Here is a 26,827-nt window from a genome sequence, read left to right on the forward strand (position 1 = left end):
GAACCCAGACCACAGCAGATCCTTAAAGTTTAAAAGTCAGAGGGAGGGCTAGAGAGTTGACTCACCAGTTAAGAGTCCTTACTGTTCCTGCAGAGGACCAGGTTTGGTGCCCAGCACCTACATGGCAGCTAATAACTCTGTAACTCCAGTTCCAGGGGATCCAATGCTTCCAGTTTCTGTGGGCTCCTGCGTGCACATGGGTCCATCAGGCGTGTAAACATACACATTAAAGGGGAGGAAAATGAAATCAGGGGCCAGCAAGATGACTCAGTGGGTAAAGACACTTGCTGCCAAGCCTGATGACCTGAATTTGATGCCCCCCCTCTCTCTCTCATTTATTTATTATTTATTTTTGGTTTTTTGAGATAGGGTTTTTCTGTAGCTTTGGAGGCTGTCCTGAAACTCTCTTAGTAGACCAGGCTGGCCTCGAACTTTTTTTTTTTTTTTTTTTTTTTAAGATGGGGTTTCTCTGTGTAGCATTGGCTGTCCTAGAGCCACCACTCCTGGAAATGAATGAATGAATGAATGAATTGTAAAGCATTATTTAAAAGAAAATTGTTGCTGCTGGGAGGTGGTGGCACACGCCTTTAATCCCACCACTCAGGAGGCAGGTGAATCTCTAAGTTGGAGGACAGAGGATAGACAGGGCTACAAACAGAAACCCTGTTTTGAACAAAACCAAACCAAAAATAAATAAATAAATAAATAAATAAATAAATAAATAAATAAATAAATCATTGTTTTTGTTTGTTGTTTTGATTTGTTTTGTTTTGAGTCAGTCACCATTTGTAGCTCAGTGGCCTGGACTTTCCATTCTCGTGCTCCTGAGTGTTGGGATTATAGGTATGCACCATTCCACACCCAGCCTGATGCATTCTCAGTGCTCGGAGAGCCACTTTGGGAGCTCTCCACAGGCCGTGATCAAGGAGTGATGGAATTTCTGCGCCTTAAGAGTGAATGTTTCTCTTCACAGACCAGTTTGTGTGCCAACCTAAGCCTTCCCTAGGAGTGTGGCTGATGACCCTGGTGCCCTTCTTCCTTGATACCATGGCAGATTGTGTGACATTAATTTGGTCGGTCCCTCAAGTGTAGAGAGAACCCTTTGTGTTGGATTTCTCCCTTTACTTCTCCTATGTATGTATGGCGTGTGTGTGTGTGTGTGTGTGTGTGTGTGTGTGTGTGTGTGTGTGTGTGTGTGTGTGTGTGTAGGCACATGTGTATGTAGAGCCTAGGCTTTGTGTCACCTAGCTCCCTCTTTAATTTATACTAAGTAATGTATATAATGTTATATACGTAAAACATGGTATATCATATGTGAATTGCTACCTCCAGCTAGTCTACCCAGCCGGCTTGCCCCAGGAACCCGTGTCTGCCTCTCACATGCTGGGATTCCAAGTATCTGCCTGGTGTGTCTGTGGGGGTTCCAGGGATTGAAACCCTGGCACTCATACTTGCACAGCAAATGCTTCATCTTCTGAGTGGCCCCATCCCCAGTGTGCATTCTTTGGTGGCTGTAGGCACCCTTCAGCACCGACTGCTAGGCTTGGTCCTGAGTGCCTGTGGCTTGTCTGCTTGGACCTGTGTCCAGATGTGCTCACCCCCTGCTCTTAGAATCGTCAGAGTCCTCCCTGCAGGTTCAGAGTGTTCCCCACAGTCTCTTCTGTAAGATCTTTGTCATTCTGCAGTTCAGACTTACCCCTCAGTTGTCTGAAAGGCCGAGGGTATGCGGTGGCGGAAGTCCATTCTGACTGCCATAATGAGATGCCCCATGCCAAGGACATAAACTACAGGAGCTTGCCTTCCCATAGCGTAAGGCTGGGGGAGCAAGGTCAGAAGCCAGCAAGTGGTAGTCTGCTTTCAGACCTCAGACAGCACGTTTTGAGTGTCCTTGCGTTTGAGAGAGCTGACGCTGCCCTCCTCTTGGGAGGTCACTAACTGGGACCCCACCCGTGCCCTCTTTTCACCTCCATCACCTTCCCAGCCTTCTTTCCAAATACAGCTCCATGTGAGCTTGGGCTATAGAGCCGTCCCACAACAGTGAAGTCCACCCAGGCTTTCTTGCTGTCAGTGTCAAGGCACGAGTCATTAGTCAGTCAGTCCTAGTCATTAGTCACTTCTGTGCTCCAGACCCTGGGGCTAATACAGGGTTCTCTTTCCTGTCCCACCGGTAAGTTGTCCCGTCTAGAGCTCTCTTGTCAGCCTTGGCCTCTGCTAGGGTGCCTTAGCTTCCTTTCATTTCTCTGGAGTCCGGGACGGCGTTAAACCGCCCCTCACTTTTCAGTGCGGTAATTGAGCTCGAAGACTTTAATGGGAAATACAGGACAAAAGGATCGGCCCACAAGTCCCGGTTTGTCCCCATGTTGCCTCCTGAGTTTACTTCTCTGTCCCCGGTCACTCTCTACTCTCTCCTTCCCTTCAGATATGAGATGGTATGGGAGCCATACAGGGGCACAGTAAGGCCTGTGGTGGTTTGGAGCAAGGGCCTGGGCTCCCTTGGCTACCTTTCCCTAGAAGTGTGGGTGGGCCAGGGAAGGCAGACCATGCCCTGTCACCGTGGACAAAAGTGCATGGGGCTCATCGGTGCTCATCAGAACCATGGAGCAGATAGACTCTGGTTTTGTCCCTCCTGCCAGGATGGACCTCCCATGGACCTGATGGCCCAGGTGGGTAAAATAGGAGGGGACAAAGGCTGGCACTGCCTCCATACTGGCCTCATCTCACCAGGCAGTGCTTGGCTTCTGTTAGGTGTCTGTCACTCAAACTCCACTTTGGAAGCATCAGAGCCTGTGAGAGAGCTATGCTTGGGTGTGGTGGGAGAGCCTTCGTTCTTCCTGAGCTCCCAGGGGAACTGAGGCTTCCGGCTTCTGGCTCCTCACCGAATCTTCCCCTTTAAAGGGAGAGAGACATGTTTTTGCAGTTACTGTGTGACCTGGTTTCAGCAGTTTCCAGCTAGAGCTGGTAATTCGCTTGTTTTAAAAACATTCCGTTACACTCTCCTCTTTGGAATATTCTCAGCACTTTCATTAGGCCCCTGAAAGCCGCTCTTGCTACAGGACTTTAAAAAAGCACAAAGCTTCCCATTGTACCTTGTGTTTCTCGAGGTTTTTATCTCTGTATGCTGGTCTTGTGGCTTTTGGGGGTCGTGCAACGGAAAGCACTGGCTATGTGTGGTTCTGGTCAGAACTTTAGTAGTGTTTTTGTTTTTGTCGTTTTTTTTTTTTTTTTTTTAAAGAGCTGTTCTAGTGTGAAGTAGTGCATGTCACAGAGTGATATTTGGGGTAGCTTTGGACTCAGAACAAATACTTAAGAAAGTTGGACGTTCCTCTGCCCCCAGGTCTGATGGGTTAGAGGGACCTTGGGCCTGGGTGAGTCACTGAAACGATGCCAGTGTCCTGGCTGACTGTAGCCTCCAGCCTCGCCATCCACTTTCCCTCCTTGGATGGTCATATGTAAATATCATGGTCCATTTGAACCTTGTCCCTGTATGGAAAAAAAAGGGGGCCTGGTTTTCAGAAGCTGCCCAGAGGGAAGGAGGGTGAAGAAAAACAGGCAGGGAATAAGCAGCCTGGGAACTGAGTGGCCCAGGCCAGAGGAACTGATACCCTACTGCTGCGCCCTGCTTATTCCTGCTGGATGCTGGGTATCTCCACTCCTGTCCGGGGGCCTCTCCCACCTGAGCTGCTATCCCCAGCAGCCACAGCTTTGAGAACATGAGACTTGTGTGAGGAGAGGTGAAGGAGAACCTCTGCCCGGAAAAGCTGTCATTTTAGTTCTGGCATCCCTCGACCGGGACTGTAGCCATAGCTCCAGCCAACCTGGACAGGAACGGCCTGTCCCCATCTATACCTTGGGTCCGGGGGGCCGGGCTCCTGCATCACAATGCTGCTGCCTCCTTACACACTTTCATTTCCTTTCCAGAATCCATCTACCGCCGTGGGGCCAGAAGATGGAGGAAGCTGTACCGCGCCAACGGCCACCTCTTCCAAGCCAAGCGCTTTAACAGGGTGAGTGTGTCTCTCCAGTGGCTCCCTTACAGAGGTCATTTTTATGGATTCTACAAGAAAAGAGAAAGCGGGGAGGAAGGGTCCCTGCTCCTGCTGTGCGGGGCTGGGTTCCCTTCAGCATGCCCTGGAAAAAAAGTCCTGAGCCACCAGCTTAACCAGTATTGCAGGGCCGTGGAGATGTGCTAGGGGCTACTTGGAGCCTGCTGCTCTCGGAATTCCTCTCCAGCCACTCCCCTGAACCGTAGCCACCCGGTGCATGCAGCTGTGTCTTGGCTGCCCTTTGCCCGGCTCCTGATTACATAGTCTTTGCTCATTGTCTCTGGCCCTGAGGACCTGGCCTGCCTGCCTGTTTGAACACATGGTTCCTCTGGAGGGCTGTAAGGGTCTCCTTGGACCCCAAAAGTCCCAGATGCCTCCACCTTCTTGTTTTCCATCACTCCAGTGGCCAGTCCTTTCCGAGTGACACTTGGCTTAGTCCCTCGGGTGGCTTCATCATATTAGTGCCCCTCTGTGCTCCAGTGTGCGGTGACTGGGTGACTTTGCAGTGGCCCCTCTGACAGCAGAGGGCAGTGCCTGTTGTCCTCTGTGGCCAGCAAGCACACTGTAGAGGGGTATAGGTCCTGTGAACACATGGGGACCTGACCTTTACTGCAGGACTGCATGGGACCATTATCCTCAATTGCCACTGCCCAGCTAACCCTGTACTTTTCCACTTTCTGTCCCCACACTGGGAAGACACTTCAGCAGTGAGTGGCCACAAACCCAACAGTTGGGAGCTGTGGCAGCTGTTTCTTTACAAGAGTTCCCTTCTGCCTCGTCGCCCGGTCTGTACCGTGCGAATGTCAGTAAAGGGATAAAGGAAGGAGCACAGGTCGGGCCAATATTTGTCAGGTGTGAGAGCCACATGGAGGCCAGTGCATCGTCAGGGCAGCCACTGATGACTCCCTTTATTCTCACTGTCATGTGCCTCTCTGGTCTCTTCTCAGGGCACACTAGGTAGGTCAGCCCAATAGATGTAGATGCTAGCCAGCCTCCTGGGAAGTTCTGGGAACATGGGTTCACCTGTTGGACCTGTGTACTGGGTGCCCATCATGTGTGGCTGCCCTCACCCCTACCCCAGGAGCCGATGAGGCTGTAGTGGTGGTGGGGCAGAGGAAAGGCTCCTGAACAACTGCACAGGAAGAGATGTATACTGAGAAGCAATGAGCAGGACTATAGACAGCCACTGGGCTCCGGAGAGACATGGGCCAGTGCCTAGGAAGATAACCAGGTACTGTCTCGGGATCCCAGAGGCTTCCCGGAGGAAATGGTGTCTGGAAAGTCAGCCTGGAGAGGATGCTGGGAATCCAGGATACAGCAGGCACAGTAGAACCCAGATAGTGCCAGGGTATACCGAGGCCCAGACCGAGGACAGTCCCAATAGCCCTGTGTCTCTGCTATCCCATTAAGATGCTTAGTATCCTTCAGGCCCTACTCGTAGTAGGTGCATGCCGAACAATGCCTTGTTCTTTTTCATGACTAACGATTGAAAGAAGGTTACTTAGGACTGGGGGGAGGGGGGCTGGAAAGACACACAGTGGAAACCAAATATAAATAAATAGATAGATAGATAGATAGATAGATAGATAGATAGATAGATAGATAGATTGTATTTGCCAAGAATGGACCATAGAGGAACCACAGACTGTCACCTTAGAGAGGCCTAGTGTCATCAAGACAGAGGTAAAAAGGGGTGCCAAATGTCAAGAGCTAGCATGGAATGCTCAGGGGACAGCAGGGGCTGGAACAATGAATCTTGTTACCCTTCTGCTGCCCAGCAGGACATGCTCATGGAATTTTACAGTAAGCCAACCAAACAGCCAGGATAGGAGTTGTCTTCTGGGAATGTGGAGAAATGAAGACATCTGGCCTTGGAGCACCCAGTGCCAGCCCCCGCATTTGCCTATGAAACAAGCAACTGGCCATCTGTACAGCCAGGTTCCCCCTCTCCTGTGAACCTGTCACTGGCCAGAGCAAGTGTCCACCTCCTCTCAGAGGAATCTGGACATAGTGTCGTAACTTGTGCTTGCCCACCCCACCCCACCCCCTGCCCTGACAAATGGGTAACAGCCAAGACAAAGCCCATACACTCGTCCATCCACCTGGCACACAGGCCAGGACTCTGGCAACACCAGGAGCCTCTCGCTATAGTGTGTGTGGTCATTCGGATGCATACAGGTTTGGGTGGAGGCCGGAAGTCGGCATCCAGTGTCTTCATTTGTCATTTAATTCTAGAGACAGGGTCTCTCTCTCTCGGTAAACCTGGAACTCACAGTTCACCTAGGGTGCCTGGCCAGTGAACACCCCCAAGGGTCCTACCTTTTTTATGTGGGTGCTGGGGGCCAAACTCGGGTCCCTCATGCTCATGGCAAGCACTCTACCTACCAACCAAGCGCTTTCTCCCGAGTCCCTTCCCATGCTCTTTATTGGCAAACTAGAAGAATGCAATGTTAGTCCTAAAGGGCCTGTGACACCCCCTCCCCACGTGATCCTGTGCTTACCCTCCAACGTCACTCTGCTTTCAGAAGGAAAAATGTTCCTCTGTCAGACTCAAAAGGAAGATCTAGAAGTGACACTGAGGCCTTCAGCCATGTGACAGACAGGACAGGACTAGCTTGCGGAGCCTAGGCCTGACATCTATGTAATGGGAGAAGAACTCACCAAGAACACTGGTTAGGGAAAGGAAGAGCCATCTCTCTTGCCCACAAGCTGCAGGAAGAGTGAGGTTAAGACAATTATAAAAATGAAAAGTGACACGGCCTCCAGGGAAAAGCAGGCACTGGGGACCAAAGGGGTTTTTTAGACTTAGCCACATTAGACAATTCAGATTTCCTTGGTTCCTAGAAAAACTAAATGTAGAAACCACACAGGAAAATTTGTCTATGTAGACAGAAGTTTCTGTCCCACCTGGTCCTGCAGCCATTTGAGTCCCAAATAAACACTCAGAGGCTTCTACTAATTTCCAACTGTTTGACCTATTGCTCAGGCTTATCACTAACAAATCTTACAACTTAAATTAACACATAATTCTTATGTGTGTTTAGCCACCTGGCTTGGTACCTTTTCTCAGTAAGGCATTCTCGTCTTGCTTCCTCTGCATCTCTGCCTTTCCTCTTCCCAGAATTCTCCTACTCTGGTTGCCCTATCTATACTTCCCGCCTGACTACTGGCCAATCGGCGTTTTATTAAACCAGTATGAGTGACAAACCTTTACAGTGTACAAGAGCATCATCCCACAACATTTCCCCCTTTTTTTCTTTTCAAAGCAAGAACCCTGAATCTAATCTCCTTTGTTTTCCTGACCATTACCTATAACAATTTGTAACCAGCATGCTAAACAAAGACAAACATCCATAGTCATTTTTTGGTAATGTGGGCGTAGTTTCCTAGGCTGCTTCCTGCTGATTGGGAGCACTGTTAATCTTATGGGGACCCAAAGAAAATTTAGGATTATAGTCAAATCCTGACTGGAGTATTCTGTGAGGCTGGATCATCTCAGCCAGCAGCCTTGAAGCTGTTCTGGATGCAGCACTCAGAAGAAACTGCAACAGAGGTGCTCTGAAATATTGGATCATCTGGGCCATCCGTTCCCATTGGAGAATTTTCAGGGGGTCTTCCTCTATCAAACCTTATTTTTCTTAACCAAGAATGAATCCACAACTTCTCATTTCCTGTGGAAACAAGCAAAACCTCTTCTCCAAAGTAACATATCTTTTTGACTTAAATTTTGAAGTCAAGATATTTTCATTTTCAAAATATGTATGTTGGATTAATCTAGCAACATTTATGATCTAATGTCTTTTAGCAGCTCTTGCTCCTTCCTCAGCAGTCAAACAATTTAAAAACAACACAATAACATACAGTATCCAGACTCTCTGTGTATTTTCCATCTTTACATGGCTTTTATTGCTCTATTTCTTTTATTTTTATTATTTATTTATTTATTTTGAGACAGGGTTTCTCTGTGTATCTTTGGCTGTCCTGGAACTCACTCTGTAGACCAAGCTGGCCTTGAAATCACAGAAATCAGCCAGTCTCTGCCTCCAGAGTGCTGGGATTAAAGGTGTGCGCCACCCAGCTACTTTATTTCTTTTTTTTATTAATTTTTATTTTATATGCATTGGTGCTTTGCCATGTGTGTCAGGTCCTCTGGAACTAGAATTACAGACAGTTGTGAACTGCCGTGTGGGCTCTGGGAATTGAACCCAGGTCCTCTGAAAGAGCAGCCAGTGCTCTTAACCACTGAGCCATCTCTCCAGACACCTTTCTCTCTTTCTCTTTCTTTCTTTCTTTCTTTCTTTCTTTCTTTCTTTCTTTCTTTCTTTCTTTCTTTCTTTCTTTCTTTTAAAGGACTTTCTCTATCCTTTTTCTTTTCTCTCCCAAGCCTATGTATATTTTTAAACACACTGTAAACTGTTTAGAGGGTTGTTTTCCCCCTCTGAATCTGTCTTTACTGTTTATCTTTTTCTGACCACAGTCTTTAATCTGCTAAATAGCATGGCCAGGACTAAAGTGTCTGCTGGCTCTGCCCCATTCCTTGGCTTCCTGAGAGTCTAGCTTCATAGTGAAGGTACTGGCAGGAGCCATGTTTATTGCCACAACTCTGTGGAGTTTCTAGGTCCGTGCCACCAAGAAGAAGCCTGTTGCTGGCTGCTCATAAACACCATTTATGTGTTTGATAGCAGGGCCTCTTAAAAGAGTCATGTGGTTTTTGCCCTTAACACGGAGTCAGGAAGCCTCTCATAAAGGAGCTGAGTTTCTACTTGCCTCCAGCAATCAGAGCCCACCTGAGAAAAAGCTGCTACCAAGAAGCCATGCTTGATTCTGATCTTTTGTGTTTAGAATCCATTTTTAGCTTTTGTCAGGTTTTGAGTGGAAATTCTTGCCAAGTGTTTGTGCCAAGCAGTGTGCCATGTCTGCATATATACAGGCATTTGTGTTTGTGGGTGGATGGGTGCAGGTGTGCATGTGTTCGCACACACAAGCGCGTGCTCCGTTTCTCAGGTGCCCATCTACCTTTTTATTGGGATAGGAATTCTCACTGGTTAGAAATCATAAGGTAGGCCAGGCTACCCAGCCACTGAGCCCAGGGCTCTGTCTGCATCTAACCTCCTCAGTGCTGGGATTTTTCACCATATAGGTTATAGAGATCAAACTTGGTGTGTGCAAGGCAAGCACTTTACAAACTGAGCCATCTCCCGGGCCTAGGGGAGAGAAATGCTTGTAACAAATAAAACCTAAAGGAATAAAAGATCGAAAGAATACAAATGGGACTTCCTGTAAGTTCCCCCTTCCTTCCTTCCTTCCTTCCTTCCTTCCTTCCTTCCTTCCTTCCTTCCTTCGAGATACTTATTTTTAATTTTATGTGTATGGAGGTTTTGCCTTCGTGTATGCCTCGGCATCGTGCACATGGAGTACCAACAGAAGCCAGAAGGGGGAGTCAGAGCCTCTAGAACTGGAGTTCTAGATGGCTGTCTCCAAGTCTTCTATAAGAGAAACCCATCTCCCCAGCCTCTGCAAGTTAGCTCTTGATAAATGCTAGGACGGAGCAGAGCTGTGAGTGTCTAACAAGGGTAACTGCATATAAATGCAGACAGCTTGTCCCTTACAAATATTTTTTTTAAGTGCAGACATTTTTCTCAGTGTCAAGGGCATTGAATATAAGCTTTGCTTAGGGTTGACTGTGTGAGTTGCAGTGGGGTCTGGGTAGCCCCAGGGTGGGGTGCAGACATGGACCCTGCCTTCTAGAATGTAGTCTGCCCTACTTCTGTCCAAAAGAATCTCCCTCCAACAGTCAGCCCCATGCTGTTCTTTCATAGAGGGCCAAGCCACACTCAGGGCATGAACCACATAGCACTCACTTGATGGCTTCTTCCTTGTGATGGCCACATCGCCCCGTGCTGGTACACATGGGTCCTTATGCTGCAGGGCAGGCTGTGTAGACAATACTTTGTCTTCTGTCGTGATCAGGATCTCAAGAAAAGAGGTATCTTGGAGTGGGCAGGGAGAGATAGGTTTAGGAGATGCCACCCCGTAGGGCCATCAAGGATTTCTTCTAAGGTCTCTGTCTGAAGCAACTAAAATGGTTAACAAACATTTCCTGTAACAGACCAGAGTCTGTGCTTTCTTTTTTAAGGGCACGCTCCTTCGTTGCAGCATTCAGCGATGCCATTGTGAGGTGCAGCTATGGTGCAGTAAAATTTCATATACCAAGTAAAGGGGGCAGAGGTGGTCATGGGACAGGGTTGGCCTTCTGCTGCAGTTTGCACGCCCTTTCCCTAGGAACTTGGAGGCGGTATTTACTCCAACAACTGAGGCCCTGAGAGAAAATGGATTTGGGTCCTTCCGTGAGCCCCACCCTTCCCAGGTAGAGCCAGGCAGAGGAACAGGAATCCTCTTTCTGAGAATCTGAAACCTCACACTTGGACTCCACACATACTTACAGCCAGAATTATACCCCCTAAGAGGGTCTAGCCCAGCAGTATCCCCTGGTGGCTGGCAGAAGCAAGTACACTCCCTCTTGAAGGCAGCCTGAAAGGGTTCCCAGTGATAGGAAATTGGACATCTGGGCTCACAATCAGCAACTAAAAAAAAAAAAAAAAAAAAAAAAAAAACCCATAGTAGGAAACTAGTCATTCTGTTCGGGAGCCAACAGAAATGGAGACAGAAGGCTTCTTGGCCTGACTGAATGCAGAAATGAGTGTTTGATATATTTGAAAAATTAAAATACATGATTGAAAAATAAGAACTAGAAAGAAAATTGGCAGCATGTGAGACAGACTTAAAATGTTTCTATCTGCTTAATCTATTTCCTGTGAGTTCCTGAGAATAGAAGCCTGGCGCTTTGGTTTTGCTTTGTTGTTCTAATGGAATGTTTTTTCTGAAATGTTGATGATTTGAGTGCAGATTTTAAATACAGAGCCACTAGCCTGGTGTGGTGGTACACATCTTCAATACCAGCACTCTAGAGACAGAGAGTGGTGGCGCTTGTGATTTTGAGGCCTGCCTGTTCAACATGGCGGTTCCAAGACAGCAAGGCTATGTAGAGATGCCCTGTCTCAGAAAAAAAAAAAAAAAGAAAAGAAACAAAGAAAAAAAGCCATTGGTACAGTTTTGGTAGCTCCCCTAAGAAACATACACGTGCGGTCTCAGACCAGTCCATGTTGTTAAGTTCATGTGGCCCTTGGTCAGCAGTCACCTTGTTCTGGCCTGGTAAGAGTATCTGTTGTCGAGGTATGATGATGCAGACCTGTAACCACAGATCTGGGGAGGCCGTGGCCCGTCTGGGCCACATATCAAGGCCTTTTCTCAAACGGATATGAGGCTGGGAATATAGCTCAGCTGCTTGAATGTTTGCCTGGCATGCACAAGGCCCCTAGCAGCACATGACAAACCAGGCATTGTTGTGCTTGCCTGTGATCCCAGCACTCAGGAAATGGAGGCAGGAAAATCAGATGTTTAAGGTTGGGCTAGAGAGATGGCTCGGTGGCTACGAGGGCCTGCTGCACAACCGTGAGAACCTGAGTCTGGATTCCAGCCCATGCATGACAAGCCAGGCAGCCATGGTCATACATGCCTGTAACCCCAGCACTGTGTGAGACAGAGACAGAAGGATCACTGACGTTTGCCAAAATGAGCTCCAGGTTCAGGGAGAGGCCCTGCCTCAGAGAAAGATAGAGTGTTAGTCAGAGGTGGACACTAGTGCAGACACCACAGGCTGGGAGGGAGGGGCGTTTCTGAAGTCATTCTTGGTAACATAGCAGGTTGGAGGTTAGCCTGGGCTACGTGAGACCCTGTCTCAAAAAGGTTAAGAGAAAGCCAAGACCACATAAGGAAGCTAATAATTCTGGGGCAGCGGGGACCCACATTTCTGTTTGTGGATGTAGATGCCACAAAGCTTCAAGAGGTATGTCATCTGCCAGAGTGAGACCAGATTCTGAACATAGCTCTTCTCGCACGAGGCTTTGTAAAAATTACAGAAGCCGTGGAGGTACCGCCAGCGGAGCAGACAGTTACTACTTTCATATGCATCAGAATCTCGAAAAGCAAAGGATTGTTTAAAATTCTAGGAAACAAAACCCTCACATCATCACCATGCAGCCATTCACAGTTTTCCCAATGTCAGCAGTCACCTTTGGGGTGACACAGTCGGTTTGAAAGAAGAGTCCCCTGGGGAGCTTCCACTGTGCTCCTCTTGCCCCCGGGTGCTTGACTCCAACAGAACCACCGTGGCAGGCACCACAGCCCGGCCTGGGTACCCCCAGCCTTCACATGAGCCCGAGAAGGGGGCTATTGAGATAGAAAGGGCCTTCCTTGCATTCGGAAAGGAGGTGTCAGACCCCCTCGTGTGGTATCTACTGAATCATCGGTAAAGGTGCTGTCTGCCCGAGCTTTTCAGCCAGAGGCTTTAAGTGTGGCATGGGCTTCTGGGAGGGCCAGCTAGGCCTGACAGCTGCCGTTCATTCCCATCCGCAGAGAGCGTACTGTGGCCAGTGCAGCGAAAGGATATGGGGTCTCGCGAGGCAGGGCTACAGGTGCATCAACTGCAAGCTCCTGGTCCATAAGCGCTGCCACGTGCTCGTCCCGCTGACCTGCAGGAGGCATATGGTGAGTCGGGGGTGGGGACCTGTGGCTGGCCTCTGGCCGAGCTGACCTTGACCATCCTTGCAAGGTCCTTGTCTTTTCATGTTGCTGTGACACTACATCTGCCTCCAGACAGAAGGCGGCCCGTGTGCTGCAGGGGTAACTACGGGCAGAGTCTGGAACAGGACCTCCCGTCCTGAGCTGTGGGGCCTACCAGAAGGGTTCTGCCCCCACCAGCATGTTGTTAACTGAGTTTTCTACCGCCTGTGCTTTAAGCCATCCTGCCCGTGCCACCTAGCCTCGATGTAGAGTACTTGCTGGCCCGGTCCAATGTTTGCCAGACCCAAGGCCTTAGCCCCCAGGAAGGCCGTTGGCTCGTCTGCATCTTGTCAGAGTGAGGAAAAAAGATGTCCCTGAGGTGGCATATCCATGTCCCGTAAATGGAATAAGAACAGAACCCAGACTGGAGCATGAGTCACCCACAAAACCACTCCCCGAGATCCTTTCTGTGTCTACCCTAAGCCCTGGAGACACGTGTGACCTTTGACCCTACAGGCCCACCGTACCTTAAAGATGATGAAATGAGCCCAGAATGTGACCTGTCCGGGCTCAGTGTGGCCAGAGCTTGGGCCCTATGGGCCATCTCTATAAGCTGTCCCTATTATAACTTCAGCTATGTGGGGACCCAGGGCCCTTAGACTGACGATGGGGAGCCTGGCTGCAAGCAGGATATGCACAGTGCAGCAAGCGGGTATTGCCAGCATCCGTTCTATCAAACGCCAGCTAGAACGGCAATAACCTAAGCTCCTGACTGAGTGGCCACCTCAGCCTGTAAACTCACAGGTAACAGACACCGTCTATTCTGTGCTCTGTCCAGCAGCACATCTCCGCACCCACGCATGCACGACATCAAAGCTGGGTTGTAACTCCTGCCCCATCACTCCGACACCATGGTTTTCTTGCAGGATTCTGTCATGCCTTCCCAAGAGCCTCCAGTAGATGACAAGAACGACGGTGTAGACCTTCCTTCAGAGGAAACTGATGGAAGTAGGTGCCCCTCTCCCCTCTTCTCCTTCCTCTCTCCATCTTCCTGGCCTTTCCTTCTGACTCCTCCAACCTGCTCTCCAGGGGTCAATGTGGGTGAGATGGGCTGGAGACGGTACTCTGTCCCCACAGAAGTGGGTGGGGCTGCTGGCCTTCCCTGGTAGTTAGTTGCCAGGCAGTAATCTATCTCCTCATCACTGGGAACCTGGAGCTGAGAGCTTCTTCCTCCTGATTTCAGTTGCTCTGCACGGCACTTGATATGTGACCCCTGGGCCAGGCACCTCCCAGACACTGGACACTGCACAGAGCTGACCTCCATGGGGGTGGCTCCATACCACCTGTAGCTGCTACATGGATGTTATGTTTGAGGACAGTACAAGGGAGGAAAGGCTTCTTTTTAATGGTAAAAAAAGAACATTCAGAGTCAGGTTCGGTGACGCACACCTTTCATCCTAGCACTCGGGAGGCAGAGGCAGGTGGATTTCTTTGTGAATTTGAGGGCTACATGGCAAGTTCTAGGCCAGCCAGGGCTGCATAGTGAGACCCTGTCTCAAAAAAAAAAAAAAAAAGAGTGAGGTCCTTCAGGTACTCTTCCTACCCACCCATCCATCTGTCCATCATACACACTCACACACTCGTGCACACACACACACACACACACACACACACACACACACACACACACCACACCACACACACACACACACACCATTTGTCCATCACACACACAGACACACTCATCCACTTATTCACTTATTCATTCACTTATTCATCCATGTAGCCAGCTTCCATCCATCTATCCATCCATCATCTGCTTTTCCAATATACACCCCCCACCCATCTGCCATGAACTTACTTATGTCCCCTCCATTCACAATCTCTTAAGACAAACTGGAAGATTATATACTAAAACCTTGTGCCACCATATGGTCCCCGACTTTCAGTGGTCTTACTTAAGATTTTTCACTTCATGGTAGTACGAAAGTCTACCCACACAACCACATCTTGGTATTTTCACTATATGTTCAACCATTATTTGACAGTATGCTAAATATATTCTTCTCCTTCTCTTCCTTTGACTCTCTCTGTCTCTGTCTCTCTCTGTCTCCCCCCCCCCCAATATGTGCACATGAACATGAACACAAGAGTGTGTATGTATGTGTTGTTGGTGTTGTTGTTAGGGACCCTCCTGCCTCTAGTTCTTCGGCACTGGGGTTACGAGCATATTCGACCACACCTGGCTTTTATGGTGTGCTAGGAATCCAAACTCAGATCCTCACAATTGGGCAGCAAACATTTTTACCTGTTGAGCTATCTCCCTAGCCCCATAGTTTTGGGGTTTTTTTTTGGGGGGGGGGTCTTAATGTAGCCCAACTTGCTCTCAGATTCAGTATATAGACAAGGATGACCTTAAACATCTGATCCTCCCGCCTGTCTCCCAATGCTAGGATTACAGGTCCACTTGCTTTATGTGGCACTGGTGATCCAACCCAGAACCTTGTGCATGCTTCGGAAATTGTTTTACCAACTGAGCCACATCTCCAGCCCTCTTTTTCACTTGTTTGAGACAAGGTCTCACTACGTGGCCCTAGTTGCCCTTGAACTGTACAATCCTCCTGCCTTAGCTTCCCAAGTACTGGACGTTTAGGCACAAACCCCTCCCTAAATGAACTGTGCACACTGCATGTTCAGCACATAGTACTTACAGCCTGATGGAGGAGCTTGCAGCTTCTTCCCAGTGTCCCGCCCCCATGTTCACGAAGCCGTGGCTCAGCCTGGCACTCTTTAAACTAGGGTCTGTGAGGGTCCACGGGGTCCCTGTGCTCCTGTGGTACTTAAAATACCCTTCCTTCCTTTCTTCTCCTTACCAGTTGCTTATATTTCTTCATCTCGGAAACACGACAACATCAAAGACGACTCTGAGGTAAGTGAATAATGAGTGTTGCCAGGGTCTTTTCAGAAGGCCCATCAGTTTGCTTCTGGGGCAGTTATATGGATTTCAGTGTGGTCCAGGTATATTAGGAAACTTTTTCAACAGGCTCAGACGAGACCAATGGCCTGCCTGATGGCAGTTATGAATTCACCACACTTTTATCTGCTCCTGGGCCTCCCCTCTTTGTTGCTTCCTTTGTCCTTCCTGGTCTGGCAAGCCCTCAGCGGCTCCCTCAGTCAGGCCTTTTCCCAAAATCTGACCTGCAGGTTCCATCTGGCTCTATCCAGCCTCAAACCTGCCGCCAGCTCTGGCAATAAATCTGTTTGGGGAAACAGAAGAGCATGCTGTACTCACAGCCTTTGCTCATCACCTTACGGAGCAGGCACCACTCTCTCTGACCTCGCTCTCACCGAACAAAGCGGGGCCATGCTTCTCCCCACCCTCCTGGAGCAGGTCCCCAAACCTCCCCCTCCTATAGAACATGCCCGGGTCTGCAGCCTGGCCTGTGGACAGCTCCCACAAGCCCCAGAACCCTCACAGAGGCCACTGCTATATTTCTAGCTATTTCCTTTAGAAGCCCTCGGTCTTGGTTCATTGTTTTTCTAGCCAGAGTTAGACGGGGCTGGTTGCTAGAACATGAGGCATGGCTCCATGCTGAGGAATAGGCCTTGTTGCCTTCCATATGAGGGTGAACTGTTCTTGGATCCTGGCCAACGGTGCCCCTCCCTTCTCTGGACCTCTCCCTAGGACCTTAAGCCTGTCATCGATGGGGTAGATGGGATCAAAATCTCTCAGGGGCTGGGGCTGCAGGACTTCGATCTCATCAGAGTCATCGGGCGCGGGAGCTATGCCAAGGTCCTCCTAGTGCGGCTGAAGAAGAATGATCAGATCTATGCCATGAAGGTGGTGAAGAAGGAACTTGTCCACGACGACGAGGTAAGTGCATGTCCTGCCATGTGGGATTCACGGATGTGGACGTGCAGGAAGACATCACCTAAGGCCATTTGAAACTGGGCTTTAGTGAATTGAATGCCGTACTGAGTCATGGCTTCTCCACTTCCAGAGTTTGTAGCAGCAAAATTAGAACCCTTGAGTTTCATGATGGTAGTACCCCCACTGTTCATCTGTTCATAGACATTTTCTCTGGAATATGGCACTTTCTGTGCTGTTGTGAGCAGTAACAGTAAACTTTCGCATGAAAGAGTTTTTTAGTCCATTTCCATTCTTTTCTATGTATTTCTTTCTTTCTTTCTTTCTCCCACCCCCCCTTTTCCAAAGCAGGGTTTCTCTGTGTTGCCCTGACTGTCCTGGAACTCACTCTGTAGACCAGGATGGCCTGGAACTCACAGATACCCACTTGCCTCTGCCTCCTGACTGCTGGAATTAAAGGCATGTGCCACCACAGCCCAGCTCTTTTTTATGTATTTCTAGGATTGGTAATGCTAGGCCGTTTGGTAATTCTGGATGTAGTTTCTGGAAAAATTCCCAAGCTGTGTCCCACATGGTTGCACCATTTTATGTTCCTGCCAATGGGGCACGGGGGGCTCCATCTTCACCAACACTTGTTTTTCTGGCTTGTTTCCCTCTCAGTACATATGTGAGAACCTATGTAGTCTTTCCCTCCCAGGACATATGTGAGTACCCACTGTGTGCCTTTCCCTCCCAGGACATATATGAGTACCCACTGTGGGCCTTTCCCTCCCAGTACATATGTGAGTACCCACTGTGTGCCTTTCCCTCCCAGTACATATGTGAATATCCACTGTGGCCTTTCCCTCCCATTTGTGAGTACCCACTGTGTGCCTTTCTTTCCTGGTATGTGTTGAGTACCCACTGTGGCCTTGACTTGCAGCTTCTCTGGTGATGGACAAGGCTGACACTTTTTCACATGCTTGTTGCTTCAGGTCTGTTTCTGTTTTGCTGTTACACTGAATGCCTGCTCTGTCTCTCGGGAGCAGAGAATGGCCAGCGTGTAGATGACAGCAACACTGCCCTTTAGCGGCTGCTAGCACTAAGTGGCGGCGTCATGTCTGTCAGGTCGTAGAGAGGATCTCCACCCCCACCCCAGCCTTCAGGACTGAGGTTGGTTTAGGACCTTTGCTTGTAGGGTGCATTTGTACAGTCCCCACCCGTCCAGCTGGCCTGTGTCCCTGGATGCTGAGCTACTGAGTGGTGAACCCATGACTCAAGCCTGTTCTCACCACCAGGTGCCACCTCTTCACACTCTCTCAGTGCTGCCCCTTACCCTTCTGAGCTGAAACTGGTTGTCTTTCTCCGAGTCACCTTTGCTTCATGGCTGCACCATAGCCGTTGCTTCCCAAGCGTGTGTGTCCGTGCACCCCCCACCTGAGTTGCTTTGTCTGCTGCCTCAAGTTTCCCATGGACAAACACCCATTGGCTCCTGCTGTCCCTGCTGTCCTTGAGCTGAGGCTCCTGGGACACACAAGCCCTTTACCCTTCTCTCCAGTGGAACTCACCAGCTTTGTCCCAGAGGCCCCAGGCATTGTTATTCGGCACTGGTTTGTCAGTGCTTGGATGGCTTCAAGTAAAGTCATTCTCCTACTGGAATTGGTTCTCCATGGCGACCTTCCAACTTGTTCCCTGCTGAGTTGCTGCTGTCAGTTCCTCCCCCCCCACCCCCCACCCACGCTTTTTTTTTTTATACCCGGACTGCAGTGTCAGCCCTGCACAGTGCCAGGTGTTCCAATAAATCAGAACCTATAGTGATACTGCTGGTGCACGGTGGCCCAGGCTTGGGGAAGGTGGAAGACAGCCAACCCACTGGGTTTCCATCCAAGAACCTGGGTGACCCAGCGGCAGCGGCTTGTGAACTGTATAAGTGTGACAGTCAGGTCAGGTAGCCAATGACCTGAGCAAGTCCAGAATCTGGATGAAACGGGCCTAGGTGTCCTCCACAGTGGAGAATGGCTGAAACTATTCCGCCTGGTGGAGCTCCTGGCGGTCAGAAGCAGAGGGCATACCAGGAGGAGCAATGGCTGTCTCCAGCTCACTAAGTGGGTGCCCACTAAGAATTTGCTCATTTTCTCTTCCAAAACCCTTCCAGAAAAGACAGCAGTATTTGGACATGTGTCTCTACTCTTCTCGCTTTTTTACACATCAGGGTTGGGGGGAGGGGGCTCATCTTCCTCTGTGGTCTCTGACTCTTCAGCATCCCACTGAGCTGCAGCACAGGGCCCGGGGAGATGGCCGCCGTGGTAGCAGCTGAGCGCTGGACATGACTGGCTTGTCTGCCCACTCAGTGGCTGTGGGCCACAAGGAATCTGCTTAGTCCTCCATTTTTACTTTCCTTGAGTCCCAATTGAATATGATACAGCCTTCTTTCAAGAACTTCCATGGGGAGCACAGGCCGTGTGTGGAGAGCCAAACTCAGCAAGCATCTTGGGATCGGGAGGGTGATGGAAGTGATTGGAGAGGGTAACGATGGTGATAACAAAAGGAATGGATGGTGGTGGTGAGGACTGTACCTCACTACAGTGAGGTGTCAAAGATGGTGTCAAAGATGGGGGTGGGGGGAAATGGTGATGGTGATAGTTTGGTATTTGTTTTGTTTTATTTGTTTGAGACAGGATCATTCTGTAACACAGACTGCAGGCCTCCTCGGAACTTGCTGTATAGCCCAAGCCTGTACTGAACTTGCCAATAGTCCTCCTGGCCTTACCTTCCCCAGTGCCAGGACCACACCTGCTTGCGATGTGTTTCTTTATAGGTGCTTCCTTTTCTCCTCCAAATTGTCTTCTCAGAAACAGAGAAGAAAGACTTTCCTCCCGTCTTGCCCCTGCGTCCTCCCGGGCACCCTGAGCAGTCCTCGGGAGCCTCATTTGCGCTGCCTGGTCTCTGTTTCAGGATATTGACTGGGTGCAGACAGAAAAGCACGTGTTCGAGCAGGCATCCAGCAACCCCTTCCTGGTTGGCTTACACTCCTGTTTCCAGACAACGAGCCGGTAAGGAAGAAAGTGTCTCCTTAGGTTCTCTGCTCTCTGATAAGAACCCCCCACCCCCAACCCCGGAAGCCAAGTTGAGCTGCAGTCCCAGGTATCCTCCACAGGCTTCCTCCCACTGCAAGTGTGGGTTGTTTTTAGATCATCAGACTTATTTTGTGGTTACCTTTGGTTGGTGTCATATGCAGTAGACTTCACACATCTGAGTTTATGTGATACCATTTGTGGGATCTTCTTGAAGGCATCCTACCAAATGCAGGTCCTGGGTCCCATGGCGGGGTGTCAGAGCAAGCATGGGTTTCCCCTGGGACTGCTGCTCACTGAGCAGAGACATACATAAATCTACTGCTTTAAAAACGTTTGAACTCTAGCGGCCTAAGATCACAACAATGCACTGTTCAGAATCTGGGGATCAGCCAGGTGGTGGTGGTGCACGCCTTTAATCCCAGCACTCAGGAGGCAGAGGCAGGCAGATCTCTGTGAGCCTGATCTATAAGGACCAGTTCCAGGACAGCCTCCAAAGCCACAGAGAAACCCTGTCTCGAAAAACCAAACAAACAAACAAAAAGAATGTGGGGACCAGTTGGCTTGAACTAACATGTTTATCCATCATGTGCCTGCACCATCCCCCCCACTCAGTGTGTCAGTAGCAGGGCTCCTGGGGGCTTTCCATCCCCTGCTCAAGGCATCGGTTTGTTGTATGTCAGAAGGATAAAAATCGGCAAAGCTGAGCCAAGTGTGGTGACACTCTATAATCCCAACACTCAGAAGGATGAGGCAGGAGAATCATGATTTTGAGGTCAGCCTGAGCTAAATAATAAGATCCTATCTTAGAAACAAACTGGGCAAAAGGAAAATGGCGCTTGAGACAAATTCTAGAAGAAGCCAGACACAGACCTCAGAACACTGTCCCAGTCCTCCAGCAATGAACGGTGACAGCTCAGTGTTTTATTGGACCGGTTATGAAGGACTAGAAGAATTCAGCATTCAGCAGCCAGTCTCCTGGTGCACCGGGAACTAGAGACCAGGAAAGCCAGCTGTGGAGTGCGGGCTTGAGAACCCAAGGGCGAGGACAGACTGCCCCGCCCCGCCAGCCCCTCAGCCCCTGTGGATGGGTGGTCACTGACTCCCATCTCCCCCACTCTGGGAAGGACCTCCGCTTTGCTTGTTCTGTGTTTTCACATGTGACCTCTAGAAATATACTCAGAAACACACCCACAGATGCTGCTTAGCCAGGTCAGCCAAGTTAAACGTAAAATCAGAAGCTGAAGGCCTCAGTGTGTGCAGTCTGGCACAGTGAGCCATGCTGCCTGCATAGGGCACATTTTATAGGGACCAGTTTGCGGTTCAAGTTCCCCAGCTCTGGGTCTCTGGTGTGATCCTACCTGAGAAGCCCTGGACTAGACTGGCCTTTTCCCAAACCAGTTAAGGGTTATATCTGTTAGTGGCATTCCTGTCACAGTTGGAAATTCGTTTGTCATCCCCTCCCTGCTTCTAAGTCCTGAAAGTGTCTCAGATTCTCTCCTTTTTCATTCTTGAAGCCTGGCTGCAGCTGCCTCGGGATCCCCAGTCCCCAGGGCTCCCCACCCCATTGCTTCCATGATGTGGAACTAAGCCATGCATAGGAAGCTGTAGTCTGAGGTCTTTCTCCTGACTGGGGCAGCTGTGATTACTTTGTAGTCACCACTGGGAGGAAATCCAAGCTTCCTGTGCATGGGAGGAGGAGGTTGTGCCCAGGCCCCATCCCCACACTTTGTAGTCATCCCCTGCCCATGCCTCATAGAATCCTTTTCTCTCTGTTTCTTCCCAGAGCCAGAGCCAGAGCCAGAGCCACCAAAAAGGCTCAGCAGTCAATGGTCCCCTTTGTGTGTCCCCATCGCCACGGCCCTGTCTCCACACTGTCCTGGCCCTTGACCATATATATCTCTTGTGAATAGGAACAAGCCCCCAGGGAAGGCAGCCCAACCCCGCCTTGGAGTTCCCAAAGGGCAAGATTGCTAAGAGCGGTTGTGCTCCTGTCAGCATTTCCAGGGATGCTGATAAAACAAGGGTCAGCAGGTCCACCCAGGTCACCCAAGTGCAGAGGCCGGTCCTAGGAATGATACCTGTGCCCATCAAGATTCTTTGCCTGTTTTTCCTTGTTCTGGATCTGTCACTGACACTGGAAGCATCTGGCATGGGGTGTTTAGGGTTCCATCTTTCCTTGGGTGCTTTTCCTTTGGGTGCATCTGCTTTGGCCTTCAGTAAATGTACATGTGGGTCTCCCTTCCTGCCTGTGAGCTCCCTCAGAGAAGGGCTTGCTATGTGTTTTTGTATCTCCAGCGTTTGGCTATCTGTCAGTAAACCGCGATGGTCCAAGGGGGTAAATTTAAAGTAAAATCATGTTTCCTGCACAAATATAAAATGCGTACTTATAAATTTCATGACTTGCTGCTGGGCGGTGGTAGTGCACGCTTTTTATCCCAGCACTCGGGAGGCAGAGGCAGGTGGATCTCTGTGATGAGTTCGAGGCCAGCCAGGTCTACAGAGCGAGTTCCAGAACAACCAGGGCCACTACACAGAAAGACCCTGTCTCCAAAAAACAAACAAAACAAAACAAAAATTCCATGACTTGTAAGGGAACCAGTAAGATATTGCAGCCAGCCCTCACATACTGGCAGCTAGGATGTCAGTGGATTCACTATGGACTCAGAGCAGGCTTGGCCATGTTCCTTCATGCAACAGACCTAACTTGCAGGTCTAACAGAAGCCTCTTTTGTGTTGCTATCCATTAAGTCCCTCTCACAGAGTTGGGAAGTAATGCAGAGGCCACAAAACTCTAGAAATTGGTATCAGAAGAGATCCCAGGCCACACAGTGCCTGATCCCCTAAAATGTCTTGTCATCACTTGGATCTTCCCTCAAGATCCGCTGACAGCCGTCAGTCAAGGCCAAAGCCCACACTTCCTATGTTTCCTCTAGGAACAAAGCTGGAAGGAAAGTCCTGGAAGGTACTTAATGTGGGAAGCCTATCTCCTGGCTGGTGCTGTGCCTTTGCACAAGCAAATGGCACCATTGTATGCCTGCCCCAAGGAAAGGGAAGCCAGCCTCTCCCTCAAACAGAGAGAGGGAGGGCTGCTTCAACTGCCCACATGTCCTCACTGACCTTGCACAAGATGAGGCCAAGCCACCAGGAAGAGACAGCCTGGTGCCTGCAGTTGGGTTCTGGACCACGGGGGTTTATAAAGAGTTCTCCCAGAAACTCACTCAGGTCTTGCTGAGCCCGTTGCTAGGGGCTGGATGAATGTCAATGTGTTCTACCTCTCAGTAGATCACACACAACAGGAAACCCATGAAACTCCAGGCAGGATGCTAGCTAGTGCTTGCTGGCAGCCGTGAGTGGAAATCTAGTAGATAAAAGACAGTGGTTTCCACATGGGCCTGGAGACTATAATGAGGCCTCGACAGGGTTGGGGGACGGAGGGACAAGGATCTCTTTCTTTCCTTCCCAAATCCAGCGGTGCCTGTTCTAGTGGGCCTCTCAGAATTCCTGCTCTCAGAGGCCAGCACCTCTTCCATGGTAGGTGCAGCATGCCGTGAGACAAGGGTAGGGTCATATTCATGCAAAGCATCTATTTGTGGGGAGCTGTACCCCACGCATCTACATGGTCTTTTCCAACAGTAACCAGAATTAAAATTTTGCCATGAGACCTCTAAAACAGAGGGAAAACATCTCAGCTTACACTATTCCAGGGAAAATGGCAACCTAAAAAGCTTGCCAAAATGACCCCTATTAAGCCCCCTCAAGTGTGTGTGCCCCCAGTTTAAGTGTGGCCTGGGGACAGGGATGCAAACCGATACTGAATATCTATTGCTGGCTGGAGAGTTGCTCGAGATAGAACATAGGCTTAGATGAGCAGAGCCTTGGAATCAAATCTCTAACGGAAAAAAAAAAAAAATTTAGTTAGCTTGGCCTGCTGTTGAGTTGCTTTCACTTTTTTTTTTTTTTCTTTCTCTATTGTTCGTGGGAGGAGAGGTGGTGTGCTAGCCAGTCAGGAAGTCAGAGGACAACTATGTAGAGTTGTTTCTTTCTTTCCTCACCTTTATGTGGTTGTGGGGGTCAAAGTCAGGTCACTGGGCTCTCTCCCTCTGCAAGCCATCTTTCACTTTTAAGGAAGGGCAAACCTGCTCAGTGTTTGTTCCCACCTCCAGAGGTATCTTGTCTTAGACACTTGAGGAAACCCATCCTGCCTAAAGTGGCTCATAGGTATGAAATGCCACTTGAGCCTTTGTGTTTGTGTTTATAGAGGACTATAAAATCTGCCACCGTGCTAAAGAAGGGAGGAGAGAGTTTTTGCTCTTAGAACAGGAAGTAATCCCCTCCCCCCCCAATAGATCATAGATGTATCAGCAGGGGCCCCAGAGGTTGGCATCAGGACTAGGACACAGAACTGAAGAAGGTCCCTGTGTGTCCACGGGTGTGACTGGGAAGGTGTAACTCAACCGCATGGCATATCAGAGCTGAGCAGCCACAGGGCAGCAGCAGGTGATCTGAGAGAGACTTTGTCCTACCCCTTGCCATAGTGGAGAGGGAGGGAGGAAGTCCTCTGGCTCAAGGAGCCCACCTAGCGCACCCCCCCCCCCACCAGGAGTAAGCAAAGCAGCCTAGGTATGCCTGGGCGGGACTAGGTGAGATATAGAGAGGCGAGCCCCTTGGGTGTGGGAGACAGAGCAGGCGAGGCTGTTACGATGAGAATCCGGAAGTGACAGTGAGCAGAGGACACCAGGTCCAGCCCTCAGAACCACTTCCTCATGCAAGTTGGAGGGACTGTGGCCTCAGGAGTTTCAACAGGGCCCACATCACTGTGAACTGGGCAAGAATCACTCAGAGGCCGTGGGAAGGAGGGAGGGAGGAAGGGAGGAAGAGTAGGTGACTCAGGCTCTGTCAGACTCCTGCACACTCTGTCACACTACAGCCCAGAATGGAAAGAACTGGTGTTGAGTGGCAGCCATGGAACTGGGCGTGGCAGCCGTGGCAGCCTTCATGAGGGCAGCGTAACATCTCAAATCCCTGTAACAGCCCCAGAGCCTCCTTCTCCAGAACACAGCTCTAGCCACTAGGCAGGCTTGGGCCCAGAGGTCCAGGGCAGATAAATTGCAGCCCACTCAGATGTAGGAGTTCCAGAGCTTAAGAACACTGGGTAGGCAGGGTGGTGGTGGCGCACGCCTTTAATCCCAGCACTCAGGAAGCAGAGGCAGGCAGATCTCTGAGTTCGAGACCAGCCTGGTCTACAAGAGTTAGTTCCAGGACAGCCTCCAAAGCCACAGAGAAACCCTGTCTCGAAAACGCCCCCCCCCAAAAAAAAGAAGAAGACTGGTAGCTAGTTATTGGTGAGTCACCGTGAAGCCCTGGGCAGGAAAGGGATCCTTGGGACTCTGTGACCTAGCTTGTGTCCACTGAATGACAACACAGAGGTGTTTCTCCCATTAGGGCATGCCCTCCACCATCTTTGAGAGAGATTAGCTGTCTACTCCTAGATAGGAAAGGACAGGCAGCTTTGGGGTTGTTGCTGGGGTTGGGAGTGAGGTCACACTCTCCAACAGCCAAGTCCTTGAGCCGGCGGCCTTGACTGACAGACCTCAAGATGATTGTGGGATGGTGGGTGGATTTGAAGTTGTAATGTTCCTCTCTCTACGTTCAGAGCCGAACACCCTTCCTGCTGTGTTCTGCCGTGCCCTGGGGACAGTGCCTGGATTCACAAGAATGTGCAACTTCTTTTGTGACTCTCAGGAAGAGAGGAATAGAGGAAGACTTCCAACATCAACCTCAGAGCTCTACACATGTGCACATGCCCCCCACTCACAGCACATTACACACGTGTGTATACACACCACACACGAATACGCATGAAAGCCACCCCCCCAAAAAAAAGAAAAAAGGAGCATATTGCCATGGAAGGTGCTCCCTGGGGCCTCCTGAAATGAAGTGTGTCACCTAAACAGTGATAAAATGGCCCCGATGCTAGACTGTCCCTGGACGCCTGGAGAAAGCCATGTCCTGTGTTAGTCTGACATTGTCCTTTCAAACTTCGTTGATAATTGGGTTTTTTTTTTCAATGCTATTTGTAGTGATGTTCAGTTGATCTGTAGTTTTCTTAGGCAGTCTTTATTGCATTTTTAAAATCCCATCTATTTTATTCTGTGAAAAATCCTAAATAGTACTGGAAGTTATCAGCTACAATTGCTTTTAAGATTTAGGGGGGGGGGCATACAGGTGCCCTCAGAGGCCAGAAGAGGGCAGCAGATCCCAAGGAGCTGGAGTTACAGGTGGCTGTGAGCCACCTGACGTGGTGCTGGGAAATGAACTTGGGTCCTGTGCAGCAGTATACACTCGTAATCACTAAGCCACCTTTCCATCCCAATCCCTTGTGGGACCTGCGTTGAGAGGCCAGAGTCTCATACACGACAGGTGGGTACTCTGAGCCACAGGCCCAGGATTACCTCTGGGTAGGTACTGTTGGATTTTCCTCATTGCCTTTCCCGGTGTTACAGTTTTGGATTTCTAAATGGTAGCATTCTCCCGTCCCCCAGTTTCTCTGTCAGACACTGTTTCTGACTCTGGGAAGAGTGTGGGGCTTCTATCTTGTGGTATCTGAGTCACACTGACAGACGCTTCATGTCATGCTCTGCTTCTGTCCCCGTAGACGTCCAAGGGGTTTGCTCCCTCCCCACCTCAGTAGAAGGTTTCTTTGAACAAGATAAAAGTCCTCTTGTTGGACCGGCCATATAAAGTTTCCTTGTCTGTCCACATCTTTCAGAACACTGAGCTTTTTCTGGGTTAGGGAACTGGAGTTTGACTCCTCCTTCCCACTATGTACTGCTCCCGGTTTGTGTCTTTGGTGTGGCTGGGGTTTGAGCCTCACCTCTGTTCTCTTAGGCCTCAGTGGAGAGTCTGGCCTCTTGTTCTGTCATCTACTTGGCTCATCTGTTGGTAGCAGGGGCAGGACCTTGAAATGAGGTCTCCATGAATAGACTGTCTGGTACAGGACTGCGTAACCTTTGGTGCCTTGTGTCTCTCTCCATATAGTCAGGAAAATGGCAGGATTTACCTCATAGTTTGGGGAATAAATGAGAGTGGGCCATCAAAACTTTTGTATCATTGTTCCTATTTATACCAGGAGTTAGCAACCGTTTTCAAATGACTAATCAGTGTGGCACCGTGTCTTGACAGCAGGGATGTGATCTGAGAACTTGTCATTAGACAAGTGTGTTCCTGATTATCAGAGA

General features: G+C 49.7%; 1 protein-coding gene across 1 annotated transcript in view; it reads left to right on the forward strand.

Annotated features, from left to right (window-relative positions):
- LOC100756860 (protein kinase C zeta type) overlaps positions 1-26,827 on the forward strand; it is a 48,691-nt gene that overhangs the window by 3,846 nt on the left and 18,018 nt on the right. Inside the window, exons 2-8 of the mRNA XM_035440149.1 lie at positions 2,111-2,167; positions 3,919-4,004; positions 12,519-12,650; positions 13,592-13,673; positions 15,542-15,594; positions 16,351-16,539; positions 19,468-19,565. Coding sequence (XP_035296040.1) covers positions 2,111-2,167; positions 3,919-4,004; positions 12,519-12,650; positions 13,592-13,673; positions 15,542-15,594; positions 16,351-16,539; positions 19,468-19,565 — 697 coding nt within the window. The remainder of the gene's footprint in view (positions 1-2,110; positions 2,168-3,918; positions 4,005-12,518; positions 12,651-13,591; positions 13,674-15,541; positions 15,595-16,350; positions 16,540-19,467; positions 19,566-26,827) is intronic.

The sequence above is a fragment of the Cricetulus griseus genome, chromosome 2 (genome assembly GCF_003668045.3).
Source record: "Cricetulus griseus strain 17A/GY chromosome 2, alternate assembly CriGri-PICRH-1.0, whole genome shotgun sequence".
Lineage (NCBI taxonomy): Eukaryota > Metazoa > Chordata > Mammalia > Rodentia > Cricetidae > Cricetulus > Cricetulus griseus.